The 12,886-nt window shown below is 48.2% G+C and overlaps 1 protein-coding gene across 1 annotated transcript in view; it reads left to right on the top strand.

Annotated features, from left to right (window-relative positions):
* COL4A2 (collagen type IV alpha 2 chain) overlaps positions 1-10,037 on the top strand; it is a 177,841-nt gene extending 167,804 nt beyond the window's left edge. Inside the window, exons 43-46 of the mRNA XM_004382955.1 lie at positions 44-160; positions 3,581-3,772; positions 5,814-6,100; positions 9,780-10,037. Of these exons, the coding sequence (XP_004383012.1) occupies positions 44-160; positions 3,581-3,772; positions 5,814-6,100; positions 9,780-10,037 (854 nt within the window). The remainder of the gene's footprint in view (positions 1-43; positions 161-3,580; positions 3,773-5,813; positions 6,101-9,779) is intronic.
* The last annotated feature ends 2,849 nt before the right edge of the window (positions 10,038-12,886 follow it).

Raw genomic sequence — 12,886 nt, forward strand, 5'->3', positions numbered from 1 at the left:
ATTCCCAGCTGCGCTCATAGTACTTATTCTGGTGGCCGTGCAGGTTTGCGTGGGGCAACAGGAAAGTCAGGACCCCAGGGAAGAGGTGGCGTGTCTGCTGTCCCAGGATTCCGGGGAGACCAAGGACCCATGGGCCATCAGGGGCCAATTGGCCAAGAAGGTAAGTGATGAATACTAAGAGGAGAGGGAGGGCAGAGAGTTTCTCCCGTGTCCACTGTTGATCTGATAAATTCTTGTTGTTAGCTGACATCGAGTTGGCCCCTGACTCATGGTGACCCCATGCACAACAGAATGAAACCCTACCCAGTCCTGCACCAGCCCCATAATCAGCTGTAGATTGGATCCTTGTGATCCATAGAGTTTCCACTGGCTGATTTTTGGGAATAGATCACCAGGCCTTTCCTCCTAGTCTGTCTTAGTCTGGAAGCTCTGCTGAAACCTGTTCAGCATCACAGCAACACGAAAGCCTCCACTGACAGACAGGTGGTGGCTACATATGAGGTGCCGGCCGAACCTCAAACCCGGATCTCATTTAGGTAGCATCTTAGTCATCTAGTGCTGCTGTAACAGAAATACCACAAGCGTATGGCTTTAACAAACAGAAGTTTATTCTCTCATAGTTTAGGAGGCTAGAAGTTCAAAATCAGGGTGCCAGCTCTAGCGGAAGGCTTTCTCTTTGTGTCACTTCTGAAAAACTTCAGTTTTTCCCTGGTCTAGGAGCTTCTCAGCATAGGGACCCCAGGTCCAAAGGATGTGCTATTCTCCTGGCTCTCATTTCTTGGTGATATGAGGTCCCCCGGTCTCTCTGCTCACTTCTCTCTTTTATATCTCAAAAGACATTGACTCAGATAAAACCTAATCTTGTAGATTGAGTCCTACCTCGTCAACATCATGGCGGTAAGATTTACAACACACAGGATAATCACATCAGATCACAAAATGGTGGACAACCACACAGTACTGGGAATCGTGGCTTAGCCACGTTGACACACATTCCTGGGGGACACGGTTTAATCCATCACAGGTAGTAAATAAATTAGCACTGAGGAGAGACGGAGATGCCCATCCATCTGTCCTGGCTTCTGTCCTAAGGCCCCTGCTGTAGCTCTCACTCTTGGGCGTGTCCCATGGCCTCTGTGCCTCCACTGAACAGCTGGCTCAGAGAGTGCTCAGAACACGCCCACTTCTTTCCTTTCTCTAAGAAATTTGTAGGCACTTTGGGGTTGAAGCAGCCTTGGTGGCACAGTGGTTAAAGAGCCCCGCTGCTAACTACAAGGTTAGCAGTTTGACTCCATCAGCTGCTCCCTGGAAAACCTTATAGGGCAGTTCTTCTCTGTCTCAACGACAAAGGTTTTTTTGTTTTTTTTTGGCAGAGTTGGAAGCTGAATCGATATACTGTTAAGAGTCAAGTATCTTAAAGATCTGGGAGGCCTGAGACAATGAGCTAAAAGAAATCAATTAACAGAGGGGTCATTGTGAAGTCCTGCATTATTTATTTTAAAATTATCTGTGCATAAAATATGGGATAAAAACCCATTGCCGTGGAGTTGATTCCGACTAATAGCGACCGTATAGGACAGAGTAGAAGAACTGCCCCATAGTGTTTCCAAGGCTGCCTGGTGGTGCAGTGATTAAGAGCTCAGCTGCTAACCAAAAGGTCAGCAGTTTGAATCTACCAGCTGCTCCCTGGAAACCCTGTGGGGCAGTTCTGCTCTGTCCTTCAGAGTCACTGCGTTGGAATCAACTCAACAGCAGTGGGTTCAGTTTTGGTTTTTAGTCTTTACAGAAGCAGACTGCTACATTTTTCGCTTGCAGAGCAGCTGGGGGGTTTGAACCACTGACCCTTCAGTTAGCAGTCGAGCGCCTAACCACTGCACCACCAGGGCTCCTGCAGGATGGGATAGGCCTAAAATAGTAGCAGTTCATGCCCAAAAAACAAGAGTTCAAGATTTACTTTAATCTCCCTGAGCTCAGTTTGAGCCGGTTGTCTGAGCAGCTGTGATAATTAAATGGGGGCCGGATTATGAGTGTCCATGTCCAAGGAAGCAGCAATCCACCATCCTCCACAGACACTGAACCATGGCCGGAGGGGATGATAATGTGGCGGATCCACATCTTAAGACACACACGGCTGAACCGGCTTCCATCCAGGGGTAGGAGACCACAACACTGCAGGCCAGAGAGACGGTACCATATGAAAAGGGACGAGCTATTGAAAATGTCCCTGGGAGAGGGGAGGGCAAGGGACAGCGGGAAGACAGGGTCAAGAAGAAGAGCTGATTTCAGATATTTGAGAAGTTGTCATGTTGGAGACAGGTGAAACATTCTGTTGCGCTCCAGAGGAAGAATCAAGGTGCAGGGGGCAGATTTCAGCTCGCATAAGAAACAACGTTCTAGCCCCTGGAACAGTCCAAGTGGGGAATGAGCTTGACATGTAATGAGGCTTCTCTCCCCAGAAGTGTCCAGCAAAGAGAGGCCTGCTGTTGAGGGCAGAGGAGGTTCGTGCATTGCCTGGGAGGCTGGACTGATACTTCTGAGTGCCCTCTGAACTCCAGGATGTTCTGGTCCCTCTCTCAGCACTGGGCACCCCCTGAAGGCGTCTGGCACATCTTGTGCCGTAGGCTGAATCCTCTCTTGGTAGAGAGCCATCTGGCTGCTTTAGTATCATCACTATCATTACTTCATGTTCTCTGAGCACTAGATTTAGGTCAGATCTTTCCCAAGAGGCTGTTTGTCTAAAAAGGGCAAAGCCACTGAGACCCAAGGCTTGGAGGGAAAAAAGAACAGCGTATTCGAAATGCATCTTTGTGATGTCAGACACAGGCCTGCCTGCTCGCTCTGGTCCTGAGGTTTTCAGGGCGGCTAAAAAGGTGACTGGAGTCCCTGTGTGACGCAAACCTTTAACGCATTTGGCTGCTAATCGAAAGGTTGCAAGGTCGAGTCCACCCAGAGGTGTCTCAGAAGAAAATCCCGGCAGTCTACTTCCCAAAAAACAGCCCTTGAAAACCCTATGGCACATCACAGGCCTCTGATATACATGGCGTTGCCCAGAGTCGGAGGTGACTTGACGGAAACCCATCTTTATACTCTTTTGTGCTCACGGGCACCCCCAAGCACCAAGTAGTCTTCTGCCTCTGAAGGTTTATTGGGAAGCTGCTGAGTCAGTGACAGTGCATGCTGCCGCAAGGCGGGGGCCTCTGGGACTGTTTGAAATGGAAGAAATGGGCGCCTGCTGCAAATTACTGTTTTTACAGAGTACTGTATGAGGTGTCTGAACTTTTGGTAGGAAAATAGAAATTTTGAAAAATTTTTATTTGTTACACATATGTACCAATAGACCCCAGTGAAGACTCTGGCGTCTAATGAGTAGTACTTCATATGTACCACCAAACACTTAGAGTAGGCTTGTGGGAGGCGGCAAGAAAAAAAACATCCATACTACCTACCAAAAATTCAGACACATTCAATGATGCAGCATGCTTCCATTCATGAAAACACATGGTTCAACAAAAAATCGCAAAGCAAAAAATAATCGGTTCCTGAAAGGTGTAAAAGGTGCCCCCTTTCTCTCGGGCCCTAGGGGAGACCGGCCGCCAGGGGAGCCCCGGCCTGCCCGGCATGCCGGGTCGCAGCGTCAGCATCGGCTACCTCCTGGTGAAGCACAGCCAGACAGACCAGGAGCCCATGTGCCCCGTGGGCATGAACAAGCTCTGGAGTGGATACAGCCTGCTGTACTTTGAAGGGCAGGAGAAAGCCCACAACCAGGATCTGGGTAAGTCCCGCCCGTGGGGCATCCTGGCCCTGCTCACTTCCTGGGGTGGGTGGTCAAGATCAAAGGGCCCCAGTGAGAGTCATTAACTCCTTTAAGACAGATGAGTTTGTGCTGATTGATGGCGCTGGGTAAATCCACATTCTTGGGGGTTTCAGAACAGATTAAAGTGGGCTTTGAAGCACAAGTCTTAGACAAACCCCTTAATCCCAGAGCGGTAATGCAGGGAGCTGCTTTTAATACAACCTCAGCTTGTGCAGGCTCGGTCGTGGTTCCGTCCACACGGGGCCCTCTCTCCACCTGGAGGCTACTAATTACTTGGCTTTCTTCCTGCTTTCTTTGCCCCAAATGCTGTAAACAAGCTGCAGTCAGCTGGAGGCCACGAGGGGCTGGGATTAACTGCGACCTTCAAGGGGAGAAACCCCAGGAAAATGCACATGCTTTGCATATGCATGTATGTGTGTCCGTATGTATTCAAGTAAGCCTGGCTGCCAAATGGAATTAAAATGACTTCAAAGAGCACAGGAAATGTAACAAGCTTTAAGAGAAAAACTCTCGTTTCTGACGGTGGATATCAGGACAGTGGTTATCTCTAAGGGGAGCAACGGGAGGGGCTCGAGGGGGCTTCCGGCATGCTAGCGCCGTCCCGTTACTTGATCTCGATGCGGGTTACACCGGTGGGTTCGATTTGCCAACATTTGTCAAGCTGAATAAACCCTTATGGTTTGTACACATTCCTGCATACGTGTTCTACTTGCATAATAAGTTTTTTTTAAGTGGGGCAAAGCAAACAAGGATAAGGGCATAAAATAGAACCGGAAATGAGGCTAAGGACGGATGCCACGGTATTTGCATATTTGCGAGGGTGAGCCGCCCATTTGGCTCTGAGCTTTCGAGCAATCAGTGTGAAAAGGGAAACTTGGTTAGTTATAGATAGTAAGTCTGCCACCAGGTAAAATCAGTCTTTCGACCCAGAAGGAAGAGAGCTATCTGGGACCTTGGAACAGCCAGACTTCCTTCGGGAGCAGAGTCAGGGTTCTGAGGGATATAATGGAAGATGCCTAGTGGAAATCCATGAAGATTCCCTCGGGGCTGGTTCTCATCAGATCCCCCTAACACGGGCCCCACCCAAAGTGCTAGTCCCCAAAGACACATCTCCTAGCTGATGTGACTCCTGACCCGATCCAGAGAACTTCCGGAAGAGCAGAGGCACTAATGCCAGTGCAGTCCGTGCATACAAACAGCATGGGGGCAGTGTCTGACCTCCTCCAGTCCCACAAGGGGGAAGGAGAACCAAGATCAACAGCCCAAGGCTGATTCCCATGAGGTGGAGGTCAGACAAGCCTTCTCTCTCTGCCATCTTCACCAGTTCTGACACCAACTGCCCCTCCCACGGCCCTCTCTACTTCTCTGCTGGGTTCGATAATTCATTGCAATGGCCACACAGAACTCACAGACCATACTCACAATTATGGGGCTTATTAGGGAAGCAACAGTTACAATTCAGACTCAGGAACACTCAGGATACAGTCCTTCCATCAGGATAGCCTCTTCCCAACCGTACTCGAAGGCATGCTTCTCTCTGGCCCTCAGTCTCTGCCCAAAGGCACTCAGCTTTCTCTCTCCATTGTCCAGGAAGCCCACCGCACCGCCTCCTGCTGCCGGGTCTCTGCCGCTGGGTCTCTCCTTCCTTGGTGGTGATGGGCTCTTCTCTCTGCTCTGGAATTGCCTCTGTTTTAAGGCAAAGCTGACCAATCCCCTTGGTGGGCCACAATTACCCTATCACACAGTCCTGCCCAGTCACCTGGGTGAGAGTTACAAGACCAGGGCTAGAAAGGCCACACAAAAGTGATCAATCGTACCGCACTGTGCAAAAAAAAAAAAAAAAAAAAATTGAAAAGCTTTAGCTTGGTGTCCCCAGTGCATGGCTGAACTCTGCTCAGGTAGCCATGGGCACAGGGGCATGTCCAGGCTGGGATGGGGCTGAGAGGAGCATCTTCCAGCCACCTCAGCTGTGATCTCCAGGCACGCCTTTCTCCCACAGGACTGGCAGGCTCCTGCCTGGCACGGTTCAGCACCATGCCTTTCCTGTACTGTAACCCCGGCGACATCTGCTACTATGCCAGCCGGAATGACAAGTCCTACTGGCTCTCCACCACTGCCCCACTGCCTATGATGCCTGTGGCCGAAGACGAAATCAAGCCCTACATCAGCCGCTGCTCTGTGTGCGAGGCCCCGGCTGTCGCCATTGCTGTCCACAGCCAAGATGTGTCCATCCCCCACTGCCCGGCCGGGTGGCGGAGTTTGTGGATCGGCTATTCCTTCCTCATGGTATGTGGTACTTGCCCACTCTCTCTCAGAGCACAAGACCAGACTGAAATACTGGTAATACTGGGTAAACAGCAGGAATAGCAGCCACCTTTGTAAGAAGAACCAGACAGGGTGGCCACAGACGGTTGTTCAGGTCGTGTACTGCACGAGGGCACCTGGCCCACGGGGCGAGTGAGAGCTGGAATACAGCCTGCGCTTTGCTGAGCGAGCCACGTGCCTAGGCACGAGGCCGCCCTCATCTAGAGGGAAGAAGGAAAACCGAACCCATTGCCATCAAGTCGAACTCCCCCATAGGGTTTCCAAGGAGCGGCCGGTGGATTTAGACCGCCATCATTTTGGTTAGCAGCCAAGCTCTTAACCAGTGCACCCCCAGGGCTCCCCTCGCCCAGAAGTGGCCCGTTAATTTGCCGCCAAGCCTGTACACGGGCCAGCAGCGGCACTGGACTTAGGATGAGTTTGGCCTGTTGTCTGTTACCAGACACAACACCCAAGGTAAAGCTCTCCTTGGTTTGCCAGAAAGCTAAATATGGGGAAGAATTCTACCCGGAAGCCTAAGAGTGTTATAGAGCATCGACTTGGAACCTACAATGCCCTTAAGAAACTGATCACACTGCTGAGGAAAAGCCGGGAACACCAGTTGCAGATGGCCTTTGGAGTTAAGGCAGAGAGGCTTCAGTTTGGGCCAGTTTGCGTTTAGCTTAACATCCAGAGAAGGGACTGGACCGCTGTACCCAAAAAAACTCATTGCTGTTGAGTCAATTCCAACTCATAGCGACCCTATAGGACAGAGTAGACCTGCCCCATAGGGTTTCCAAGGAGCAGCGGGTGGATTTGAACGGCTGACCTTTTGGTTAGCAGCCGTAGCTCGCAACCAAATTCTGTTGCTTCGTAAATCTTTGTAGGGAGAAAGGAAAGGCAAGGTGAGGACAGTGGGTCTCCATTGACATGTATTATAATCCTCATCGCTTTGATTATATTTCTGGTATGCTCAATGTATTAAATTGTTCATAAGTTACTTAAATAACATAATATGTAAATTACATAATGACTGCTAATCTTGTCAAAACAACAGAAAATGATCTAGATTCTTGGAAAGGATGGAGCTATACGAAAGGAAAAGGGACAGGAATATTGCTCTTTTAATATTTTTCAGAGATATTATTGATACACTAATTAAAGAACAGGATACTAAATTCCGTGCAACCATAAGCACAATTTCTGCTTTTCAAGAAGCTTATCATTTACAGTGACATTTGAGGGATCCTGCGGAGTTTCAAAATACCCTTCTTAGTGTCGCTATGGAATGGAAGATGCAAGCTTTTGGTTTCTTTTATTTTTTTTTAACTCCTGTTGTTAAATTCAAAAAGAAATGAGCCTTCTCCCCTATGAAGGTGTTGTGATTACACAACACCCCGAAAAGGTCAGAGAAGTCCCTTCTTTCATTGGCAATTACATTTCAAATTAATATCATTAAAGCAGACTAATAGGATTTGCACATACTATCCTTCTGCGTAAATGCCTCATACCCCAGCAAGTCTGGAACGTGACATTCCACAGAAGGCATCGGTGGTAAGATGCGGACAGAGTCCCCTAGCCTTGCTAATACAGCAGGGAGTCAGGGCAGATGGAGTGGAGACACCTTGACTCCTCAGAACCACAGGTAAATTCCCTGGTGGCATTCAGGACAGATACATGAGCTGATCTGTTGAACTGTGTCATCTCTAAATATGCCTCTGTTGGCCTGGTTAGGAGACAAAGACCCAAACCCACAGAAGGCTGTTATGTGTCTCACAGGTGCATCAGATGCCCTTTGATCCACTCTTTAAGGGTAGGCTGTGAATTTTAGAACTCAGAAAGTGCTGGCATCATAGCAGGACAAGAGCTGACTTTGGAGAGGAGAGGACATGGCTGCTCAGGAGCCCAAGGCAGGAGTTCGAGGCCCCCCTTTTCCTTGCTCATTCTCTCTCTCCACTAGTGTGAGTGGCCTCATGGGGTGAGCTTTCTCCAGTCCCCAGGAGAGCCAGGCTGTGCCGCGCACACAGGGCCGAGCTCCTGGAGGCGGACAGGTGGCCGACAGCCAGCAGGAGCTGCCACCCACACAAAGTGACCTCTCTCCAAACTGGTCTGTGGCGATTATGAGCAGCCAGCCACTGTTTCCATTTCTCCTTTTATGATTCAGGCTACTCTGAGGCCCACACTGATGTGAAGGTGCTCAGGGTCACTTCTTACAAGACATTAGCTGCTGTTGGTCCCAAGCCAGGGGAAAGGGGTGTGTGTCGAGGGGCCGAGCTCAGAGCCCCACAAGGTGGACAGGACTGCCATCCCTACAAAGCTTTATGAAATCGAAAGGAAGTCAAATTTTGAAATGGCCAAAAAAGGGACAGGGGAGCCTTGGCGGTGCAATGGTTAAGCACTTGGCTGCTAACCAAAATGGTGGTGGTTTAAACCTACCAGTCACTCCATGGGAGAAAGACCTGGCTATCTGCTCCCGTAAAGATTACAGCCTAAAAAACCCTATAGGGCAGTTCTGCTCTGCCACATGGGGCCGCTATAAGTCGGAAGTCGACTCGAGGGCACCTAGCAACAGCAACAAACGTGAAAGAATTGTTTAGTAAAATGCGCCCTCCTCACCCCAAAAAAAAGAGGTGGCATAATAATTGCTCCTCTTGATTCTGGGTTGCTGTCTTCCCTCGGGCACCTCACCCAGCCTCTTAGCCTACAGCTGAGTGAGACTTTCAGTTACCTCAAGTGGATTATTTAATAACCCTCTGATTGAAAAACAAAATTATTTAAATAAGTAATACATGTTCCTTGTAGAAAATCAGCGAAGAGCGGTTTTAAAAATAATTTAAAACCACTCATACTTCATTACCTATTCATAAACATTCACACAGGAGGGCATGAAGGTGCTTATTTTTAACTGATCACCTCAGATGCTGACACACGGTCAATTTCTTTTTTCTTTAAAAAAAAAATGATTTACATTTTGGTATCAATCCTACCAGATTTTTTTCTATGAATATATGAGTGGGTAGACAGCTTTTTTTTTTTTTTTTTTTGCCAAAATGTAGTTAACTCTATCTGCTGATTATAATCTGCTTTTGTCGATGCTGTTGTTTTCACTTAATGACACACCGTGAACATCTCTGTCAGTAAACATCAGCGCAGTGATACCCTGGGTTCTTCTACTTCTGAACACGTACCGTGATGGATTCAGCCAAACCCCCGTTTCTGAACACTGTGCCATAAATACCATGGTACAGGTGGCTCTGCGCTAACGTAGATAGATGTTCATGATCTGTTCAGTAAGAAAGAAAAAAGAAGTAGATGATTATCGGATACCTTAGGTTTGTTTGCAGGTGGGTCTTTATTGACATAGATAGATGTTCATGATTTGTTCAATTAAAAAAAAAAAGCAGACGATAATGGTACCTTTGGTTTGTTTGCAGGTGGCTCTTTATTGACAGATAGATGTTCGTGATTTGTTCAATTAAAAAAAAAGCAGATGATAATCTTATACCTTTGGTCTGTTTGTAGATGGTTCTTTACTGACATAGCTAGATGGTCGAGATTTTTCAGTTAAAAAAAAAACAAAAAGCAGATGGTAAATGGACCCCTTCGGGGGTCTGCAGTTGCTTGTGCTTACACACCTGCTCTGTGTCTCCTCCGCTCTCCCCAGCACACGGCGGCGGGGGACGAAGGTGGCGGGCAGTCACTGGTGTCCCCGGGCAGCTGTCTGGAGGACTTCCGGGCCACACCTTTCATCGAGTGCAACGGGGGCCGCGGTACCTGTCACTACTATGCCAACAAGTACAGCTTCTGGCTCACCACCATCCCCGAGCAGAGCTTCCAGGGCTCCCCGTCCGCCGACACCCTCAAAGCCGGCCTCATCCGGACGCACATCAGCCGCTGCCAGGTGTGCATGAAGAACCTGTAATGCGTCGGCCGGAGGAGGAAGACACACCAGGGTGCTTTTCTGCTACGTCGGCGTGTGGGTTGGCAAGGTCCATTTTGGTGCTTAGTCTTAACTTAATACCTCAGACGCTGACCCCAAAATTGATTCGTTTCTTTCTTTAAAAATATAAAAAACCAACAGTAAACTCTACCAAAGGAACTCAGCGCCAGCACTTACGCCAGTAGCCACTTTGCTCCTCTAACAGGCTCCGGCCGCTCTAACTGGACTCCAGAATGAAGCCCTGCCTCTTCGTGACACTCTAACCCTTCAGGATAGGTAACTATTAACAGGTCAAGCTCTCCCAGTCACAGCACTCCCACCCTAGGTTACCACACCACTAATGTAGCTCGCTAGTCACTGTTGACCTATATAGTCATTGTTCTCTCCAGCGGCACAGGCAGCTCGCCGTATTTTAATGGAGTGGTACAAAACAAGACAGCAGCCATGGAAACTCACAGCCCCGGACAGCCTAACACCCATTGGGCTCCTGGGGTCTCCTGTGGACAGACGGGTCTCGCCCTTTTTGCTAGCCAACATTATAACAGCCCTATCTTCTCCCAAAGGCAGTCCACTCTCTATGGAATTATCCTCACCCCTCAGGAGGGCCAAGTGGGCTCCTTATTTTTAAAAAGTACCTGATCTTCACACACTACCTATCATTCTTCCCATCCCATCGTGACAGAGCATAGGATTTGGCAGAACTCACATAGAAATGGCAATCTTGAAAGCTAGTCCGTTGCCAGCAGTGCTACTTGAAAATAAACTTTGTAAAGTCAGCAGTGATTTTTCTACTGCCCCAAGTTATGCTGAAGATTTTACCCTCCATTTTTTTTTTTTTTTTTTGCGAGTTATATTTTTATGACCACTCTATCCTTGTGTAACTGCGACAAAATAAAACTTGGTTTTGAACCTTTTTAAACCCCAACTTGTTGACTGCTTTAATTGTCTCGTGTAGAGCACAAAATCTGCTCAGATGAACACCAGGCACTGCACCTGGGCTCGTGAGCTACGGGTAAAGCTCAGTACCATGCTGCTATACTTTGGATGGGGTCCTTTTCTCTGATGCCAAACTCACTTCTGCTCCAATTTCGGTTACACCTGCTGTCTTAGTTATCTGGGGCTGCTATAACAGAAATATGACAAGTGGATGGTTTCAACAAACAGAAGTTTATTCTTTCATAGTCTAGTAGGCTACAAGTCCAAATCCAGGGCACCAGCTCCAGGGGAAGGCTCTCTCTCTGTCGGCTCTGGGGGTAGGTCCTAGTCATCGGTCTTCCTCTGGTCTAGGAGCTTCTCCATGCAGGAACCCCGGGTCCAAAGGACTCACTCTGCTCCCAGTGCTGCTTCCTTGCTGGTGTGAGGTCCCCCTGTCTCTCTGCTCATTTCTTTTATATTTCAAAAGAGATTGGCTTAAGACACAATCTAATCTTGTAGATCTCATCAATACAGCTGCCACTAATCCATCTCATTAACATCAGAGAGATAGGATTTACAACACTTAGGAAAATCACATCAGAAGACAAAATGGTGGACAATCGCACAATACTGGGAATCATGGCCTAGCCAAATTGAGACACATATTTTTGGGGGACACAATTCCATGATACCTGCCTCTAGCTGACACCTCATCCATGGGCCAAGTACTTTGTACAGATTCTGAGGCTGTTGTTTTGAGTTCCAGTGGACTTGACTTCAAGTCTCTTGACCCGAACCCAAGTCTGTTGATTTGTATGGCCATTCATGTCTTAGAGAGCTGCGTTTGTGTTATCAGTCATTAATGTTTACAGAAAACACCACAAGCATCACTGATCAGAATTTGGATGGTGTGTACTTCACAAATGTACTTCCAAAGAAATTCACCTCGTTCCAACATAACTCCTTCAAAAGCAAATCTCAGTACTGCAAAGAAACAGTCCTTAAGACATGTTTCTGCCTTTGATTTCTCTTGAAATCCAACTCACCAAATTTATTTTTACCCATTAAAATTCAAACTCATATTACATTATTTCCTAAAAAAAGTCCATATAATGAGTTAAGTATCCTACCTTTCAATTATGTTTAAAATAGATTAGCAACTGTCTTGGCTTGCATCCCCCAAAAGCAGATTTGGACAAGGACTTTGGCACAGGAAGTTTATTTGGGGAAGTGATTTAGGGAACCGGAATGGGGACTCAAAACCCATTTCTGTCGAATCCATTCCGACTGATAGCAACCTTATAGGACAAAATAGAACTGCCCCACAGGGTTTCCAAGGAGCAGCCGGTGGATTCAAACTGCCAACCTTTCGGTTAGCAGCTGAGCTCTTAACCACTGTGCCACTAGGGTAGGTGTGGGGAAGAAAGTATTTCTCCACTAGGTCCTGTTCCCAGTGGTCAGGGGTTGCCCCAAGTGTGCTGACGCTCACACTTCAGATGAGCAGGCACCTGCTGCCATTCCAGGTGGTGGTAGCAGAGAAGCCAGGTGCACCCAGTGCAAGGTACTGTCGGGCTACACCTGCACACAGCTGACCCAGCAACAGCTGGCGCCAAAAGGTGGGGCGAGAGGCCGTGAGACCAGGGCTGGAAAGCTGTCCAGCACAGCAAGTCTCTGAGATGCTTGTTGGAACAACAACGGATTCCAGACCCCAGTCCGCACTCCCAACAAGGTGATCACGGTGTGTCACGGTGTTGAACATCCCTGCTTGATTTCCGTTATGAACTGAACTGTGCCCTCTCCCCCACCAAAAAAAGGATGTGTTGGAATCCTAACCCCTATACCTGTGGAGGAGCCCTGGTGGCACAGTGGTTAGGAGCTTGGCTGCTAACAAAAAGGTCGGCAGTTCGAATCCACCA

The sequence above is a fragment of the Trichechus manatus genome, unplaced genomic scaffold (assembly GCF_000243295.1).
Source record: "Trichechus manatus latirostris isolate Lorelei unplaced genomic scaffold, TriManLat1.0 scaffold00102, whole genome shotgun sequence".
NCBI classification, from domain to species: Eukaryota; Metazoa; Chordata; class Mammalia; order Sirenia; family Trichechidae; genus Trichechus; species Trichechus manatus.